Here is a 20,580-nt window from a genome sequence, read left to right on the forward strand (position 1 = left end):
TCTGGTTTTGCTATTACATAAAAAACAGTTCTTCAGATTGCCTTATGATGTGCCCGCCCTGTTGTGTCCCCCAGCAGAATCACAGCAGAGCTGATACTGGCAGGGCCCTGCAGTCCATCTGGGCCAACCCCTGCACCAGACCTATCCTAACAGCTCCACTCCCTTCTTATGCTGGGGATCCCAAAATCAGCCACTCCAGGTTTTCTCCTCACAAAATGCTTCTTTCCTTTACAAAATTTAATGTTTAAACCCCCTCGAGCCCTTGCAGCTTCAACCAAAAGCAGTTCAGAATAAGGAAGCACAGCTCAACTATTTAAAAGTACAGTCACCAAAGTGTGACCACTCAGTGTGTGTGTATACATTGTATATTTTGATGTCTGGGAAGTTATGGGGAAACATGAAGTATTCAAATTACATCTGCTGGCAGGAAAGGTTATGGAAATAAGTCAACAAGAGTAGTTTCCTAGCTTTGTGCTTCCACAACAGCACTGCAGTAAGTCACAGCTCAGTCTGTGCTGCAGTTAGTTCACTCTAAGTTCCACGATACCTGCAGCCCTGTAACAAAATGACTTCAATACACCCTTGTTGAACTGACCACATAAATTCTTGTGCCTTGAAATTAAGTTCAAGCGTTTAATAAGAGACCTTTTGTTACGTAAAGTAGAACACAGCAGAAAGAACACTGCAAACAGTACCAGATTGAAAGCTGTCGATGAGAATGATACAAATCCCAAGAGCTACCAGTATATGCCATGGTTATGTAAGCCTGGGCCCTAACTATGCAGAAATGGAGCAGACAGGAAGCTCAGGAAACAATGCATTCTGCAGAGTCTTACAGGTTAATCAATATGGAAAATGAAACTATTATTGTCAGCAGATACACCTGGATATGTTCTGTTGTTTTTTTTAATTGCTTTTCAAAGGAATCTAAAAAGGACTTATTAATCAAAGACAGCAATCAAGGAATTTTGCCATTACCAGAGCTACCCCTATGAAGAAAGCATCACCAATACGGTTGTAGTTCTGATACCTTAAGTCCCATTGACATTGAGAAATTACCTGAGGATTGTTTTTAATATCTTCTTTTGCATTTTCTATTAAAGATGACTTTTCCCTAAAATAAAAGTTAATTAAATTAGAAGTGCTGCAAAAAAAAGAAAGAAAGAAAGAAAGGGGACACCTTTAATGCATATACTGGCCCCCCTTACTTACAAAGAATCTTCCTGGCTCTGAGTATATTGAGAAAATAAGGTAGTATCTTGTGATGAGTCTAAATTGTTGTACATAGCAGGAATACCAACTCTGAAACAAAACCAGAAATGATTAAGTTGGAATATTAAAAAAAAATACATTGGATGAGAGTGGGTATTATGATGCATCACAAGACAGCAAATTCTCAATATGAGGTTGACTTCTAAACTCTTAAGACTACTCAAACAGCAACATGCATTACAGTATGGATTGCTGTAAAAGAAGCAATGCAGCATGTACCGAGTATCAGGAGACTCTGTAAGCACACATTCCACTCCACACTCTGGAAAAGAAAAGACACAGTATTGCTATCTGCCACTGCAACCTCACAATCCAACTGGAAAAAGAAACAAAGTGGACGTGGATCACCGTTTATCCCCTGAGTTGAGAACCACAGTTTTCACCCGCACCAATTTCAGTTCCAACCATGCTTATGGGTGTATGTGTGGCTAATGAAGAGCTGTGGGCAGGATCCCACTGTGCAAGGGATCCATCAGCACAAGCTGACCACTCAGTCCAACTGTGTTCCTGTAAAACACAACTGCACATAAAGTTTGCTTGTACTCTTTTAGGGACCACCTGCCTGAAGATCCTAGAGTTATTTTCTTGCAGAAAAAGACAGGATAATTCTAAGATTCCCTTCTTACTGACTTTTTGGAATATCCTGATTTCCTATACGCTGCTGACATAAAAAGTTCTCTTTCAAAGCTAAGAGTTTTTCCTGCAGATCAGGTGAGAACCCTTTTAATTCCACAAATCAGAAAAATGTCAGCTTTAATTCACATTGCAAGAAGTCGGGAGGTACAAACATGCTCTGTTATCTGTTTGATGCTTGGAGGTACATTTAATTCAAGTAGGAAATGTAGAACAGAGAATAACTTGATGGCTTTAAGACGGTAAAGCAAGGAACTTTGTTAGCTCTAAATGCTTTAACTTGAAAGGAAGACAAGGAAATAATTACACACAGTAATCTGAAATACAGGAACTGAAGTTATGTCTATTTGATGTACCTAACAAAAAGACATTTCAGATTACAGTTTAAAAGAATGAATGACAAACCTCTTTGACCTAAGCACTTCTTTTTGATGTTCTGTCAATATCCTTGCTTTTGTTTCTGGGGGAATGAATACAAAATCAACAGATTTCTCTTCTTCCAGAAGTACGTCGCTTTTAGGCTTTGAAGCTGAAAACTCCAATTTCAACTATAGGAAGATTAAAAAAAAAAAAAAAAAAAACAAAAAACTGGATTAGAAACAAAGCAGTGGAATTGAAAACTGCTTCGTAGCTCAGGTAGAGCCATCTAGAATGAAACAGCTTTCAGATCAGCACAGTTCTCTCAGCACGCTGAATCGGCACACGTCCCTCAGCAGATGCTGACTGCATTGAAAGAACATGGACATGACTTAAAGATGCCAAAAACAAGCCAGTATCATTTCTTGTTCTCAGGCATATTAACCCATTTTGACAGCTATTAACTGCAGAGGTAGGAAGGAATGTAAAAGCTCTGTTTGAGCACGATCCCTGCCACCTTAATCTATCAGGAGCTGTTTTATCACTGAATATGTGGCTAAGCAGAAAAATGAGTTACATCACAGTGGTGCTGTGCATGGCTGTAATGATGCCTGAAGCACTTGCTTCCTCTGCATCAGCATCACACAGAAATGAATACCAGTGTTCACATGGAGAACAGCACATGCCTGCTTAACCACCAGAAGGGAACTGTGCAGTTGCAATCAAATGGCAAAGTACTGAATTTCAATAAACTCCCATACAGAGAAGCGTCAAGACAGCGGCCTTCCAGTACATGAAGGGAACTTACAAGCAGGAGGGAGACTGACTTCTCTCATGGTCTGAAAGTGACAGGACAAGGGGGGAATGATTTTAAACAAGAAGGGAGATTTAGGTTAGACGTTAGGGAGACATTTTTTACTCAGAGGATGGTGAGGCACTGGCACAGGCTGCCCAGAGAGGCTGTGGATGCCCCATCCCTGGAGGCACTCAAGGCCAGGCTGCATAGGTGGCAACTCTGCCCATGGTAGGGAGTTGGAACTAGGTGGTTTTTAAGGTTCCTCAGAACTTAAGCCATTCTATGACTCTGTGATCCATCAGGCAGCCTTCCATGATTCCTCCTTAAAACACAACCTTTACACTTATTAGAGAATTCAAACAAAAAAAAAAGTAACAAAGTATGCTCTTCAGTTTGGTTTATAAGGAAAAAAAATCAAGTAATTTATTAATTCTAACTCAAAATGCCCAAAAGAATAACAGATTTTGACTGTCACATTATCAGTAAACATCTCACCTTCGCAGACGAGACTTGCACATTATCAGACTTGTCCTTTACTTCATTTTTCAGTTCACTTGTCTGGGCCAATATAGAGTCTCGTTTCTGACCCAAGTTTACTTCCATTCCACTCAGCTTTGCATCCCATTGGGAGTTTTCTGCCTATTCAAATAAAAACACAGTGAATACATCGTATGAAGCAACTTCAAGCTCAAACCCACCAAGATGTATTCATTATTACAGCTGATCACACTCATTTTCATCTAAAGTACGTAGAGAACTTAAAAACATCATTTTGAACAAGCTCATAGAATTCCAGATTCAGAATGTATTAACTGAGGCAGTTCAGTCTTCTGTTGAGTGTTTACACACCATGGTTTACCATCGGAAACACGAAGTAATTGCAAGCCAATTCCACTAAACAAAAGCCAAAACTGACCTTTGCAGTACCTTCTGAATAATTGCCAAGACATCACACACAATCAAACATCCACAGAGGTCAACAAAATATTTACCTCATCAGAGAATGGGCCGCTTTGTTCGTCAGCTATCTCAATGCTTTCAAAACCAGGCAGCAAGAGTGGCATTTTCTGTTTGGCTTGGCTTAACACAGGTCTGCTCAACAAAACAACACAGGCTTATGAGAAGCATGCAGTAATACCAGCAGCTACCCCAGCTGTCAGTACGGGCAGAATGTGAACTGTACCCATAACAATGCTAATGCATGGTGTGTAACCTGAGATCTCTTTCTTGGAAGTATTACAGCCCACGGCTGTAGGATTAAATTAAATTAGTCTAAAGATAGGTGACTAGGTATGTAAACAGGAGGGGGAACAGCTGTTTATGAGGGTGGACAGTGATAGGAGAAGGGGGAATGGTTCTAAACTAAGACGGGGGAGGTTCAGGTTGGATATTAGGAGGAAGTTTTTCACACACAGGGTGGTGAGGCACTGGCACAGGTTGCCCAAGGAGGCTGTGGATGCCCCATCCCTGCAGGCATTCAAGGCCAGGCTGGATGTGGCTCTGGGCAGCCTGGGCTGCTGGTTGGTGACCTGCACACAGCAGGGGGTTGGAACTGGATGAGCACTGTGCTCCTTTGCAACCCAGAGCATGTGATTCCCTAAACACTCTTCCAAGCTCTCTAGAACCACATATTTGCATCACCCTTCATAAGTAAGCAACATACTGCGTTTTCTTTCCACAATCATACCCTTCACTAAGTGTAGCTCTTACACTCAGAGAAGACCTGCTGAATGCTGCAGTGCCCTTCTTACACTTTGCTCCACAACAACTCACACACAACGCATACAAAAACAAAAGCACATCTTACTTTAATTCTTCAGGGTACGTCAGTGATGCAGCCTTAGCAAATGTTGCATTCCAGAAGTTGGCACACTGTTTGCGTATCTGTTTGCTCTTATGCTGAAATACTACACAGAGCAATGGAGAAAGCTGCTCCAGCAGCTCACTGTCATAGCAGCCCGTGCAGTGGGACTGTAAACACAGGATAATCTCAGCCAGGAGTTTTTCAAGCTGAGGAAGGGAAGAAGCAACATGTGCATATTTTTTAGGTTTTCATTCAAATATTGCACATATTCTCTATTTAAAGCTTGTGATTTAAGACAGACAGCAGGCAATCACAGCCTGAACAAACCAATTTAGAAACCACCCCACAGAACAAGTCTCTCAAAAGCTCACGTTCCCTTGTCTTAGTTACTGCCCCAATTCAGCATGGTTTAAAAATTAAATCTCTACCTTCACTGTAATTATGTTCAGAATCCAAGATGAACAGAAAAACGTCCACACAGCCCCTGTATCTCTCCAGCCCCAATTACTTCTCTACCAAACTCACCTTGCTGTTAAGATTACTGTATGCTTTAGGTACATCAGCAAGCCTGCCAAAACAAAAAAAGGTATGACATATTTTGCTCTCATTTACCCCAAGAGTTAAACACAGACTCCCCAGCACTGCACACTGTGTTTTAATACACAACTCAGTGAAGTAATGCTGTGAAACAAACCCACTGCACTATTTTTAAGTTGCCTGAACTAAGTATTCAAAGGTTATCTTTGAGCTTCCACTGATAGATGCTAATTTCGAGAAGAACTAATGGAAAGATTAACAATTAGTACAAACTTGTAATTACAAATGTTGATTAATAGCAAGTGTTGGGGCTTTTTTTAGGAGGTTGAGGAGGCTTCCAAGTCTGTATTTGTTTGCATATGCCTTCCCTCAAAAAAAAAAACAACCAAACAAACCAATGCTCACTTCTCCTATTTAATGAGTAACTACACAAAAGATGACACAAAGCAAGACAGATGAGATGGGAGATGGAAAGGTGGTGTTCAACCCAACCTCACAGAGGAACAAATGGATTTTTGCTGACAGGGACTCAGATTTTAGAGTACAGCAGTAGCAGCCCTGCTTCAAATGTCAGTTAACAGCCACAAAACCACATTTACAGGCTGAGCAGAGGCATGCAACCCTACCCTCCCTCTTCCCAAGAGGCTGGAAGCTGTACTGCATTCATCTCCTTATCCTAAACAAAGTCTTCACACCCTGTATCATCTACAGATCAGAATCTATCCCCTGGCAGCCCTTCCCACCAAGCCCATCCTAGATCTCACCCTGTTCTAGGAAGAAAAACCATGGAGCATTAAAATAAGAAAACCCCAGATCAGAACAAAAAGCAAAGAAAACAAACACACAGCAAACAAATATTTCTTCTCTCTGCTTAAAAGCTCGTGATTCTACTGCACTTCAACTAATTCTGATTGAAGTAGAAGGTGCCCTGAAAGCTGTCAGACTTCAAAGCTGAAAGTCCTTACTGTCCTAGCATCAGCCTAGCACTGAAGCTCTGAAAACCCTGAGCCATGTTTAAACACACTGTGTGCTGCAGACTACACAAAGTTTCCCAGCTATGCAGCAATGCACTGAGTTCAGTGTTCCAACCATTATTGAAATACTCACTTTGTTTTCTCATAAAACACTGCCAGTGGTTTTGAAAAAACTGCAAACATGGTCCCGATCACCGAAGGCAAAGAAACGTGGCTGATGATGTTGTGAAGAACAGCAATAACTGAATGACCAACAGATGCCAACGATTCTGGGCAGCTTTCTTCAGAACTGAGAGCATGAAAGGAGTCCAGTAACATCACCAGGAGCTTGAACAGGGAGGAGAGCTTCCCAAGGGGCTCCCTTTTCTTCTTAGACCAGTCAGTAGGTGTCTGTGGAGCTAATATCAAAAGAGAAAGATGTATTTTTTCCTATACAACCAACACACATCACAACAAAACACAGCTTAACTTCCTTTCTATATGGGAAACATGACTTTGATTCCTAAACTATACCTACATAGGAAGTTTTGAACCAGATCTAAAAGAAAACATACATTTCCCAGTGCATAATTTTATCATACTATTACAGACACAGCTCTCCTTTTATTTGTATTTACTGCTCACCCTAATGACTGTTTTTAAGCATCTTTAATGCTTCCTTGCAGAAGAGCAGCCACACCAGAGCTGTTAGCTACAAGGTGTGAATTCAGACAAGGGGGGGGAGAAGGGAAGCTACCAAGTTTCACTCAGAGTGAAGTCTCCATCATATTTTTGCTCACCAGTATCCCCCATTGAAGCATTTCATTCTTTCAGCAGCCCAACATTATGTCCTATTACTTTAAGCTAGGGCAGAGAAATCATGAAAAACATGGAGTTTCATACTGAATTTATTCATTTTGGAAATCAGTTCTTCAGATTTTTTTGTCAATTCCTTATCAGCTACGATGCAAAGTGTATACTGACTATTGATACCCTACAGCCATCACTTCCACCCACATTAACTCTAATTTCCAACCAAACCAGAAAGAAACCAACAGAAAACTCCAAGATTTAAGTATTTACTTACATCTATTTTTTGGCTGATATTTAATACCATAGGGTGAAAAGTTGATGCAGTCCACCATAACTGCCACAACGTGGGTGAGACCATCCAGCATTGCAGACATCTGAGGAGGAAACAGAATTCATCAAAGCCCAGACAAGCAACAATGGCAGAAAAAGAGTGCTGGGCACAGCAGTGCTAAATAGCTTTTAGGTTTAAAAGAAGGCATGAAGTTTTTGTGCATTTTCAGGTGAGACAAAGATCAGCTTGCATAAATGTATTGTAGGACAGACTTAAGATTCAGACTTCCCACCCTATACAAGTAATACTAAGAATATATCTAATCTAAGGAAGAGAAACAGTAACAGGCAGCTATAAGGTACATAGGTCAATATTAAGCAGAACGTGCTACCAAACCTCAGTGTGCCTATGTTCAGCCACTGGACTCAATCTGATCTTCAGGAAAGTCACTGTAGCATAGCAGCAAGATTTTCATGGAAAGAACTACACTGAAGAAGCACAAGCCATTGCTAGTGCATACAAAGATCCATTTTGAGCATTTCCTTCCAGTTCACCTCAACCCCTTGTAAATAATAAAGAACTCCACTTGCTTTTACAAGGGAACATTGATGACAGGAGCCAAAAAAAATTTGCATCACTGTAACCTCCATATTGAAGCCCTCCATTCTTCAAGTTCAGCCTAATGAATCGTTTTTGATTTTTGAGAACTGAGTTTTATCACCAGGATAGAGCAGCATCAAATGAAAGCTGGTGTTATATTCCAAAGCTAATATTTTCAAATTCCATTTTCCTCTTTGTTTCTTCCTTTTACAGTATTTTTTTCAGAAGATGCTCCACTTGCAATCACAAAGGACTTTACCTCCTGAAGCCAATATTCATTGACACCTACAGTCACTACTTCTCCACAGCGTGCCTTTGCACACGGGGAAGAGGTGATGCTCCCTCTTCCATAAGCTTTAGTGACAAAGTCTACATTTTAGCATGCAAAGCTGACATTACCAGAGGCACAGAGCAAAAGATGCCCTCTGAATGCTCCACTATCCTCCTTCCTCACCAAAACCCCTCTGTGGATTTGTTAATTCAACCTAAAGGTACACCTTGCATACTAAACTTCAACCAGACAAACCACATTTACCAGAACTATGACATTCACCAAACCAGCACTACTTAAATGCTTAGAACCCAAAGACTCAACTCACTTCAACATTCAAGCATTATCATTTGTTTTTACTCCTTTCTTCCTATCCATTTCCAGTTCAGCTCCCAGTAGTAAAATGAAACAGCTTTAAGCCAGACACAAAACACTTTACGTTACAGCAGTGACTCCATTAAAGTTTACTAACAGATTCTTGCACAAGTCTGTCACTTAAAACGTTTGCTGAAGTACTTCTATAGTTCAATATCACTGGTTTATACTCACTACTGGAGTTTCACCTTCTAGCCCAGATATTATTTTGGCACACAGTTCTTCACAGCACAGGTTCTCTTCTGCTGTTGCAACCAAAGCAGCACAGCGAGCAAATGCTCTGTACAGGTCTGACCAAGCACGAAGCAAGGATTTCATAGTTGGCTTTAAGAACAAAAAAGAGTAAGTCTGTAAATATTAACTTCTGAGCATGGAGATAAAGACTTGCTTTAAGTGTTCTGCTGTCAAAACTTGAATTCAATCTCAGAGCAATGGTCTAATGTACATGCATGCTGGTAAAAGCAGCTCCACTCTGAGATGAGCTAGCACTTAGCAATTTTAATATAACCCACACTGCTTCTGATCAGCATCAGTATTGACAGTTACCTGGGGAAAGTCCTGAACAGGGAAGATATGGGATACTGGTAGCAACAGAGCATTATAGACAGCATTGAAGTTGTGCTCCAGAGCGTCACCTTGATTTACTTCGTTAGTCTGCAATGGAAAAAATGCACTGGTGAAGCAAACTACAGAACTTGAATGACAAATCATGTCACTCTAAATGCATTTGTTTGGAACATGGAAGCTGCACAAGCTAAATAGCCAACTGTGTGTGTTTTTAAATTGGCTACCTCTCTGTTCAGAGCTCATGTTGATCTTACTATTCAACAGGCAAAAAGCATTTTAAAGAAATACCAGAATAACCCCTTAATCTAAGGGAAGAGAGTATGAAATTGCATGTTTTATCTGTTTCTCCTGCAGTGATGCCTACCTACATAAGACACCTAACATAGCTTGACAGACACTCTTGAGCTTGTACATCCCTTGACTGCATGATGGTTAGCTCAGTGTTTCCTACACTGCAATGTACTGAACCTGCTGGATAGGACTGCTGACATCACTGCAAATATTTATACTAAGGCTGCATGCATTCCAGTCCCATAAACAGCACCACAGCTTATATAATTTTATGATCACAACAAGCACACCAAGAGGAATGTAAGCACAGAATTTAGCAGGCTGTGTTTTGGGGTATGGGAGAGTGCTGGGAAAGAGGACAGAAAAGTCACCATACCCGATTAATCCAGTCAGTCAGAGGGTTAACAACAATACTCCACATCCTCCAAAGATGCTCCTTGTTTTCCATCTGCTTGGCGTTCTGATTTATAACACACAGCACAGATTCACTGAAAGCCAGTGGAGATGTAGGCCCAGATAAAACATAGCGCATGAGAGTTTCCAGAATGATGAAGAATCTAGGGATGGAAAGTTAAAAAGGTGAGAGACTTCCTCAGCTGAAGTTAGGAAAGGAATTCTAGACAGTCTTCAACTCTAAGGGACCTTGTTATTGAAACAAAAACCCTTAAGAAACAACACATACCTCTCATCTGTCACACACCACTCCAAGAGGTTGTTATGGAAAGGCAGCTGAACTAAGAACAAAGCTGGTGTTCCCTTGTAAAAGGAATTGAAGAGGTCAAAACAAGAAATACATTGATCAAATGAAACAGCTGTCTCACTTCAGTGTGCATGCACCTTCTGTAAGCCAGGAATTTACAACTGCGTTAACAGTTGTCAGAAACTGTAAATTCTAACACTTCAAAGCAAAAAAAATTAGAGGCAAATGCTGGAGAACTAAATTGCTGCTCAGAGGGGATTGTGAGGGAAGTGCAGTCATGCTACAGCTGAAGCAATTAAACACCTTTAAAAAGCTACAGGCTTTGCAGTACTTAATCACTGTGTCCTTGACACAGCACCTGAGGGTAGGTGTACATCATGCAAGCACTGCAATACAAGAGGTACAGCTCTGATCAAGCACTCTGCACAGCTGCAGGCACAACATCCAAACACCTTGAACCATAAAGACAGACAAGCAAGGATGCCAGACTTACATTTAAAAGATCCATGTCAGCAATCTGATAAGCTGGTGATCCCAACACTTTGGGAGGTAATTCCTTCACAGTAATATCAATGAGGGACTGAGGTAAGGAGGGGAAAAGAAGAAAAATGCCATTATGTATTTTTTTCTTTTGAGGTAACTACTATTTTATGCAACACCACAAACTACAAGCCAAATGGTAACAACTGCTTCCCTTTAGGAACAGGACAAAATGCAGCAGTCATTTAAAACAGAAGGTGCTGCTAAGTCACATACCCACACTCAACACTGCTGCCAAGTCTGGAAGACACTTCTTAAGAAAGAAGCCCTGAAGGAGCACTAGGTCATTAGATCAGAATGGCATGACTTAGAGTTCACACCAAACATATGGTCCTTAAGAGGCCATTCTGATAAATTAATCTGATAAAAGATGCAAAAGACTACCAGCAATCAGAACACAGAGAATCAAATAGAAATTAGATTGAAAGAAGTAAGAACACAGCCCCAACCTACCAGTGCTTTCTGTGCAGGAAGAGAATTTGATCTAACAATGTTCTTTAAGGCCTGGAGCAACATAGTCAGCACTTCTGATCCTTGCTTTTCTTTCTTATTACCTGGAATAAAGTGTAGTTATAGTTAGAGCAGAACAAAGTAATGGTCATCAACCACTGTTTAAAGCTTAAATGCAATGTATTGTAGGACCATAAGAAATTCTGTGTGCATTTATAAACATATATCAGGTACCAAGTCTCTCTGAAAAGCAGTGTAAGCAAAACATTTCAATTAAGCAATCCCTAATTTTTTAAGTAAAATGGAATTAACATGAATGGAATCCTGCTATTAACATTCAACTTTGACAAGTTAGAAAAGCAGCTGATACGTGAAGTTTTGGAGGCACCCAAGCAACACACAATTCCTGAATGCTGTAATCATAAACAATATGAAACACTTCACTGTCAAGACACTTTAAACAAGAGCTTGTATTTATGTATCTGTAAGAGATTACAAGATAACAATTTGCTACAGAACAGAAAATGATTAGGGAAAAAAGAGGCAGACAATCACCTAACAAGTAATTCATACTACTGTGAGCAATACACCAAATACTGAGGAGTGCTCTTAATACTAAAGTCCTGGTGCAGAATCATTTTTGGAAATGGAAACTGGTTTTTTTTTGTCAATAAAAGAAGTGCAAATGCTTCTGTCTCAGTGCTAATGGAACACAGCTGCAGCCATGTGCCACCGTGCCTCCCTGATCAAACTGGTATCAGTCTGGATTTGGGCACACAGATGAAAGAGATCAGTTGCAAACAACTGCTGCTGATGCCTAAAAGCTGCTGTTATCAGCAATGAAACAAGCATTTCTTAAGGCCAGCAGTAACATAAAAAAAAATACACTTCTCACCTGATTCAATAGCTGTTTTCACATGCCCATTTATGTCCTTCCAGATATTATTCAGCATAGATTCTACAAGATAACAATATTTTTATTAATTTTGTAATAAAAACATTAAGGAAAGCTTAAATACACACTGGGTTAAACCACTGATGTGAGCAGGAACTGAAATAAGCTTCAGAACCAAGTTCTATTTAAGCAAAGTCAGCAGTGGAATATTACAGAAAGCAAACATTTCTTCTTTATGTTTTCCTCCCCAGCATCATTTGAAGAAAGGCAATAAAATCTCACCACTAAATTCTTACCAGGAACTTCTTTTCCAACTGCAATAAATCCATCCTGAACTGCATTTATAAATGTGCTGGCGTGCTTACAAAAAAAGGATGGGCTACCAATCAGGGGGTGCTGGAGAGGCTCTAGGAGGAGAACAAAGCCAGGTCTGTAAATCTGTTATTTCACAGCCTACCTGTAAGATAAGCTTTACAAAGAAAGCAACAGTGTGCATACTTAAATACACACAATTAAAAGCAACTTCCAGTATGCAAGATGACAACAAACTCTTATAAATACTTAAAGTGTTTTCTGGATGTCTTTTTAAATCCAAAGTGATTCATTTCACATTATGCAAAAGTATACTGAACAAACATAACTCATGTACCTAAACTGAGCACAAGTTTGTTTTGCTTTGCAAAATCCAAAACTTCTGGTCCCATCAAGAAATGAAGCAGCATTTCAATTCCCAGAAGCTGAATGGAAGGAATTGCCACCGGTCCTGCAGTACTGGAATTCAAGTTCATCCTTGGTGTGGCTGGACTTGCAAATGGATAAGGACCTAAGGAGGGGGAAACCAAGAATAAAATGCCTCGTATTTCATCTATAGTCAGTGAGAGGAAAGATCCAGTAGACCAAAATCCCACACTAGTAACAGGGGTAAGCCATAGAATCTGGAGGGACCTCTGGAGTCTGATTTTAAGCAGGTACTTCTATTCAAAGTAGCATTTAACATCCATTAATAACCACGGGTTTTAAAAGTACATATCTTCCAAAAGCTGCATCAAAGCCAAAGACATCAGGGTTGGTTTTGGCAACAGAAATTGCCAGGGTACAGAGCACATTAGAAACACTACACTACACACACACACCTGAAACACCCACACAATGAATTTGAGGCTCCTAATTATGGCAGTCTAGAATTACACAAGCTGAATGCTAGGCTTTCCATGCAGAGGAGAGGCAGTTCCTCATCAGACACTTCATGGAAAGCTCAGTTAGTATGACTTTACATGTACTTACAGTAAGTTATTGATATATTCAATATATCAATGATATATGCATGATCACTGCTCAGAAATAGTGCTGAAAACGTCCCAGAACTGAGACTGGGACAGAAAGAGAGCACTTAGCAACACAAAAAGCAAAGTTTCAACTCAAAGCTCCTTTGCAAAAGTGAATGCAAACTGGGGACACAGTTTGATGAGCATGATTTTGTAAGCATGGGATGCTGCCTGCAACAGCCTCAGTTTTAACCAGTGTACATCACCATGTCTGGAGATGTCTGCATGCTCATCTCAGTAGCAAATCAAATGAAAAAGCACAAACGTTACACAGAACACCTCTAGCTCCTACATTTAGGATACAGGTGAAACAGGCTTGTCCTTCCATACCTGGTTTCTGTGGAGGGTTTGCTAAACTGGGGTTGGATGGCACACGTGAGGGAGTTCCTTGTAGTGCAGCAGAAGAATCTACACTTAGAGTGCTCTGGATTAATGGTATGCAGACCTGCAAAGATACCAAATCCCAATGAAAATGAGTATGACAAACAAGCCAGAAGCCAGAAAGAACCCATGTACTGTGATTACCAGACTGTACTGCTGCTCACAGCATCAGTTCTCAGTGTGCTTATAATGGTATTTCTAAGACAAGTAAACTGATACACAAATGGATAGAGAAAACAAAAATTATTGGATTCATGCTAGAAACAATCCATCTGTACTCTGTGTAAAAGGTAATTTTTTTTTTTCTTTAGATTTACTCTCATCCTGGATTTGATAAAACTCAGAATCCTGGTAGAAACATTTTCTTCATTATAATGTGAGTGGTAATGAAACACCTGGGTCATTTTCCTATGATCTCTCTCAATATTTTGTCATCTTTTCAGTATGTGCTTCCTATGGTGGACTCTGTGAGCACAGTGAAAGAACAATACAGCCCCCATATAACCTGCCCACGTTTGTTATTGCTGAGCACCAAGTGCAGACTTCTACTAAGATGCCCTTATCCATGCAAGTCCATTACCAAAGTCTTTTAGAACTGAAAAGACAACTGTAAGCATATATAATGTGCTATACGTGTGTATAGCACATACCCACAAGGCAGCCTTGGTTCATTAAGACAGTTTTATTTTAATAATAAATCATAGAAGGGAAAAGCAAGTACAGAAAAAGCTATGGTAACAAGGAGCAGACTTAGCATAGTTGCTTAATTAATGTTGAGTGTGCAAAACTATGACAATTTTCAGCTTTATTACCTGTTCAAAGTTAGCAGGCAGCTGAGGTCCCAGCCTCATGAGTAGATACCACCAGACCTCCAGCTTTGTCAGTGCCAAAGCCTCTGTTCTCACATGGATTGAGCTCAGTGGCTGCATCAGCAATTTCAGCCTTTTAGCACTGCACAAAATATCTTGAAGGAGAAAAAAAAATAAAAAGGCATTTTAAGCAATGTAATTAAACGATTCAATTGCAAAACAACCAGAATGAAACTTTCAAGTTCACGTTCCTTCTTAACCTTTTAGCTCAAAATATAAAAACACATCTCAGAATTAAAATCCTTTGTGATCACATTGATCTTTCAGACCATTTTACTGCTGAGTGTTGTCTGGAATAACCTTGAAATTAGAAGGCACCTCTTCTGCCAGTCTGAAATCTACTGAATACCAATTTAAGCAGAAGGAAGTTCACTTTTGCTTGTGATGTCAAAGAGTAATATCTATCACTGGAGAAGAAATACACAGGCTCAGAATGCTTGGTTTTAACTGCACAATGAGTATGGCATACTGAGGCCACAAGTGATCCAGAACTGAGGTAGAAATAGCCTAGCATGCTTAGACATACAATTGCCCAAGCCTAAGCAAGCACTCAGAAAAATGCTTACAGCTCTGCAGCATCACAAGCTGTCTACCTGCAACTTCTACCAAACTGCTGACAGACTGCTTTCACAGCATGCAATCCTTATGGTGAAACACTCCACATCACAACAGTATTGCTATATGGATGTTATCTTCTGCTAGAACCACGTCTTTGTCAATTCATCTACAGGAACAGTGACCAGATGGAAAACAAATCAGTACAACAACTTCAATTTGTCTAAACAAAGAACTGTTAGCACTTAGCTGCTTCTTCAGGACAGAAAGTACAATCAAGGTAAATATTTGGGGCGTTGTGATAGATGCTGGACTTCTTTATGTCTCAGTCACACCTTTTCAATAGATGTCAAAAGGTATTTATTTCTTCACATCTTCAGAATACTGAAGAACTGCTCCCTCCAGTAAATCCATGCAGCACAAGATCAGATATGCATGGTTTTCATCTCCAGTTCATTGCTGACAGTTTGGCTCAATTGAAGTGTTACAAACAAAGCTATCTAATTTTATCCATTTCTCCTAGTAGCAAAATTAAGTTAGAAGTAGTGATCAAAAACTTTTCCTGATAGCATATATTGCTACATTCCTACCACCTTATATATGTAGTTTTGACCTCTAAAAAACAAGGAAACACTACCATAGAATCACAGAATGCCCTGGTTGCAAAGGAGCACAGTGCTCACCCAGCTCCAACCCCTGCTGTGTGCAGGTCACCAACCAGCAGCCCAGGCTGCCCAGAGCCACATCCAGCCTGGCCTTGAATGCCTGCAGGGATGGGGCATCCACAGCCTCCTTGGACAGCCTGTTCCAGTGTGTCTGAGGAAAATACATACTCTTCCAGTTACATACAGTGACTACTCAAAACAATTCAGGTTAATTTTTTTTTTTAAACCTACCTGGATTTAGAGCAAAATTATCTATTAGACTCTTCCATGCAATGAAAGCTATTTTCTTGACCACTGGTGAGCCACTACGGAATCCAAGTTCCTCCAACTGCAGCAAAGAATTGATGAAACTGCCACTACGATGCAGAGTCTGAAAACAGAGGAGTTCACCAAGTTACAATTCATGCTGTCAAGAACACAGTCAGAGCTCCTTAGAGAAGCAGGGCCACTGCTTTTCTGCTTACCTTCCCAAGTAACTTGACAAACAGCGGCCACAGCTTTAATACATACGTCTCATTTTTTGTAGAAAATAATTTCTGAAGTTCTGAAATTAATTTCTGTAGATAGAAAGGAAAATTTATAAAAAGAATACATTCAAATCATTTTAAAAGCTACATCCACAAAGCAATGACACCTGCAAAGACACAACCAACCTGTTATTTCTAGATCAAAAATCACTTTGTACCACACAGCATTTGCTGCTGAGTCAGTCAAATGCTGCTGCCACCTGGTTACCTTCTTTCTTGAAAGGAAGAGCTGGCTGCAATTACTGATCCTTAATTACTTGTAGCCTCTCTAACTTGTTTAGCTTGATGTAGGGGACGTGAAAATGCAGTTCATCACTTACAGTTGTAAGGAAGAAACCAGATCATGCAGTCATCATGGAATCACAGAATGGTTTGGTTGGAAGGGACCTCAAGGATGATGAAGCTCCACCCCCTGCCACAGGCAGGACCACCAACCTCCACATTTCATAGCAGCCCAGGCTGCCCAGGGCCCCATCCAACCTGGCCTTGAACACCTCCAGGGATGGACGGGGCATCACAGCCTCTCTGGGCAGCTGTTCCAGCACCTCACCACTCTCATAGCACAGAACTTCCCCCTGACATCCAACCTCAATCTTCCCTCCTTCAACTTCACACCATTTCCCCTTGTCCTGCTGTTATCTACCCTTGTAAAGAGGTGACTCCCCTCCTGTTCATATGCTCCCTTTAGGTACTGCAAGGCTTCAAAGAGGTAAGTGAATTCTCTTTAAGAAACAACTGAAGCGTAATGATATTATTTACAAGCTAATGCTGTCCAGACAGGTGTTTAAACATTTTTCCTCACCGATAACTGTCAGAAATGGTTTTCAGTGGTCGTATTCTTACCTTGTTATTTTTCTGTCAGAACTGCTGTCATCATGAAGCTGCTGCCAACACACAATGGCAGCAAAAAGCAACTCTCTAGACGAGACATACCCTCACCCCTGATCACTACAGCTTTTTCTAGACAAAAGGCACAGCACTTGCACCTACCGTGGTCATCAGATGCTCAGTTACAGCTGCCACCTCCTGCTGTTTCTGGAGCAGCAGTGGCATGCCTATCTCCAGCGCAGTGGCACCTCGTAACTGCACTTTGTGAGCTGAATGGACGACCAGAGGGATGATCAGCTTTGCCCACCTCACAGCCTCTTCTCCCATCTGGGCTGGAGCTTGCTCCATTAAGCTGGAATCAGAAAGCAAACAGACATATTGTTCACATACCCAAAGGTAGTGTTAGTATAACCAATTAATGTTCTAGTTCAAATTCTGATGTACAGGAAGTCATCCTAAATAATTTTAGAACATGAGATTTCAACCTAAAACTGCAGTATGGAGGTGTATTTCCACCTCCCCTGAAGGAGAACTGACATTACAGCAGTCCTTCCTGTTCTACCACTACTTTTTGGGCATCTGAGCTGAAAGGAAAGCCAACACAAAACACGTAAAAAACAAAAGAAAGCATCATTAAGTGTAGTGCTGCACCATTAAGTGTGGTGTTCTCCACAAACAACTGTAACATGTCTCACATTTACAAGAGGGTGAAGTGCAGATAGCTGAAAAAGGACAGCAAAACCAGATGATAATATCCAACTTCTGTGCTAGAGAAAACTGATGTATTAAGTATAAAATAAGCAAATAGTTACTCCGACTGTTTTGCTTTAAATTGTAATTGCAGTTCAAGTCAGATGAGAAAGTGAATTTCTCCCCTCACAGAGATATAATCTGAACATACTCACTAATTGAGTAACTAAATGAAGGCAAAAGGTAACAATTCTAGCACTGCTGACCAAAACAGTGTGCTCAGAGGAAAAGCCTGCTTTGGAAATAACCAGTGCTCTCATGTTTTTAAGCAACAAGACATTTTTGAACACAAACCCATTCAGTGGCCAAGAACTTCCCAACCATGTGGGAAATGTAAGAACATAATGTAAGAAGGGCCCAATAGCCTCTAGAGATGATTCTCAAGAAGCCATTAAAAATAAAAGCAGAGAAAGTTTATCTGAATATTGGCTGCCTTCTGTGTTAAAATCAGCTGCCACCATTACCATAAACAGAATATTTTGCAAATGAAGCAGTTCAGAACTAATGGGAAAGAAACAGAAATGGTAGTTTGCAAGTTTCACTGCTCTACTGATTGTAACAGAAGACAGGACAAGGGGGAATGGTTTTAAACTGAGACAGGGGAGGTTTAGGTTGGATATTAGGAGGAAGTTTTTCACACACAGGGTGGTGAGGCACTGGCACAGGTTGCCCAAGGAGGCTGTGGATGCCCCATCCCTGCAGGCATTCAAGGCCAGGCTGGATGTGGCTCTGGGCAGCCTGGGCTGCTGGTTGGTGACCTGCACACAGCAGGGGTTGGAACTGGGTGAGCACTGTGCTCCTTTGCAACCCAGGCCACTCTATCATTCTATAAGTTGCAGACACTGAACATTGAGAGCCACCAAGACCTGGTTCCAACAGGTCCCCAAACAGCACATGGTCAGCCGTTGCGCACTGCCCCGCACGTACCGTATAACAACATTCAGTGCTTCATACTCCACAATCATAGACTGTACATCTCCTTTAGTAAGTATGGTTTCCAGTGTAGAAATAAGACTGGACACCTGAGGAAACACAAGAGACCTCAGTATGTAAATACAGATATTAATGAGCAGCTGGAATCACACAACTCCATTTCCCATTATGGAGCTCTGTGTCTGGATTACAACAGCTCTGGTTGTAAGATCAGAGCTCCAACCAAGCAGGAGTGTTTGTAACGTTTCTCTCCCATGCTGCTTTGCTGGTATGTCACAGAATCACCAACACTGCAGCCTCACCTTCAAAAGCAGCAAGTTTTCAGCTTTTTTGCCTCCATCAGAAAACCCTTACAATTCTTCCAAGAGCTTAAGGCCCACATTTCCCATCAGATTCAAAAGCTATTGAGTGCACAGTAACCAAGGGATTGCCAGTTTCCTCTCCCTCACACTGGGGCTACAAAACCATTAAGAGACATACCTCCTTTTTAATAATGTCAGAAGGAAACGTCTGCTTAGAGATCACCCAAAGTGCTCGAGTGCGAGTGTTTTTGTCTGAAGTCTTCACAGCAATGCTGTTCAACGTAGAAAGCAAATCTTCTACTTCAGATGCTGAAAGCAGAACGCAGCACTCATTGCTTATATACTTCTTGGCAAGCTTCTTTGCTCATTTAACATTACTAGAACATCTATTCAGTTGGTCTGAGTGTGATTGAATGCTCTAAACGTTGCTTTCCAGTAATATTTGGAGTTTCTCTCAAAATAACTTGATAGAAAAGCTCAGAATAGTAGTATCTGTATGTATTACTACAATATGCTCTAAATATGGTAACCTAAGAAATCAAAAAACCATAAAGCTAGAGGACGAATCCACCTAAAAAGATCTAGGACTGAAGATTCAATACTAAGTTACTCTTTTAACTTTTGGGATTTCAAGTGAATACAGCAATTCTTTGTAAAGTCAACTTTGCTGCTGCACTGGGGTATTAAAAAAGCCACTGAAGTCTACAAAAGGCCTCACTGGAGTCACTGCCCCTGGAGGGGCTCAAGAAACATCTGGATGTTGCACTGAGACTTAGTGAGGAAATACTGGTGGTAGGTGGAGGGTTGGACTGGATGATATTGAAGGTCTTTTCCAACCTTGGTGATTCCATGAAAGCCAGAGCTGAGCTAACAGTGAGTTTATAATACAAGAGTAACATCAACACAGAACTTACATGCAACTAGGAAGATAGATAAAAACATGCATTTCTTCAAAATTCATCATTAATAAAGCCTAATTTCTTACCAATTTGGCCCTCCTGGCAAAGTGGCCTCAGATCTGAGAAACATAAGGTCACACACTCTCTCAGTCAGAGCAGGTACACTTTTCATCCTGTTTCTCTGACTCACCACCTACTTTCAGGATCTAACAACCTCTAGCAAATTTGACTGCAGTTTACCAACTTGTTAAAACAAACAAACAAACAAAAAATGTATATATATATATATATATGTACATATATATATATATATATATATATGAACAGGGTAAAGTAAAAGGACAACACTGAAAACGTGCTCTGATCATCCATTGGATTTCAGTCCGTCTTCACCTTCCACCACAACACAACCAGCCCACAT

The 20,580-nt window shown here is 40.6% G+C and overlaps 1 protein-coding gene across 2 annotated transcripts in view; it reads right to left on the bottom strand.

Annotated features, from left to right (window-relative positions):
- RIF1 (replication timing regulatory factor 1) overlaps positions 1-20,580 on the bottom strand; it is a 31,423-nt gene that overhangs the window by 8,026 nt on the left and 2,817 nt on the right. For both annotated transcript variants that reach the window (XM_052675199.1, XM_052675198.1), the window contains exons 4-28: positions 19,439-19,569; positions 18,953-19,047; positions 17,438-17,627; positions 16,385-16,477; positions 16,152-16,290; positions 14,644-14,795; positions 13,781-13,895; positions 12,775-12,948; positions 12,422-12,532; positions 12,126-12,188; positions 11,234-11,334; positions 10,734-10,820; positions 10,223-10,296; positions 9,917-10,097; positions 9,229-9,336; positions 8,857-9,006; positions 7,440-7,539; positions 6,507-6,771; positions 5,388-5,430; positions 4,866-5,068; positions 4,051-4,150; positions 3,554-3,697; positions 2,311-2,453; positions 1,213-1,302; positions 1,060-1,114 (exon numbers count right to left, since the gene is read on the bottom strand). In XM_052675199.1, the coding sequence (XP_052531159.1) occupies positions 1,060-1,114; positions 1,213-1,302; positions 2,311-2,453; positions 3,554-3,697; positions 4,051-4,150; positions 4,866-5,068; positions 5,388-5,430; positions 6,507-6,771; positions 7,440-7,539; positions 8,857-9,006; positions 9,229-9,336; positions 9,917-10,097; positions 10,223-10,296; positions 10,734-10,820; positions 11,234-11,334; positions 12,126-12,188; positions 12,422-12,532; positions 12,775-12,948; positions 13,781-13,895; positions 14,644-14,795; positions 16,152-16,290; positions 16,385-16,477; positions 17,438-17,627; positions 18,953-19,047; positions 19,439-19,569 (3,107 nt within the window). The remainder of the gene's footprint in view (positions 1-1,059; positions 1,115-1,212; positions 1,303-2,310; positions 2,454-3,553; positions 3,698-4,050; positions 4,151-4,865; positions 5,069-5,387; positions 5,431-6,506; positions 6,772-7,439; positions 7,540-8,856; positions 9,007-9,228; positions 9,337-9,916; positions 10,098-10,222; positions 10,297-10,733; positions 10,821-11,233; positions 11,335-12,125; positions 12,189-12,421; positions 12,533-12,774; positions 12,949-13,780; positions 13,896-14,643; positions 14,796-16,151; positions 16,291-16,384; positions 16,478-17,437; positions 17,628-18,952; positions 19,048-19,438; positions 19,570-20,580) is intronic.

Source organism: Tympanuchus pallidicinctus, unplaced genomic scaffold (assembly GCF_026119805.1).
Source record: "Tympanuchus pallidicinctus isolate F22 unplaced genomic scaffold, pur_lepc_1.0 scaffold15, whole genome shotgun sequence".
Taxonomy (NCBI): domain Eukaryota; kingdom Metazoa; phylum Chordata; class Aves; order Galliformes; family Phasianidae; genus Tympanuchus; species Tympanuchus pallidicinctus.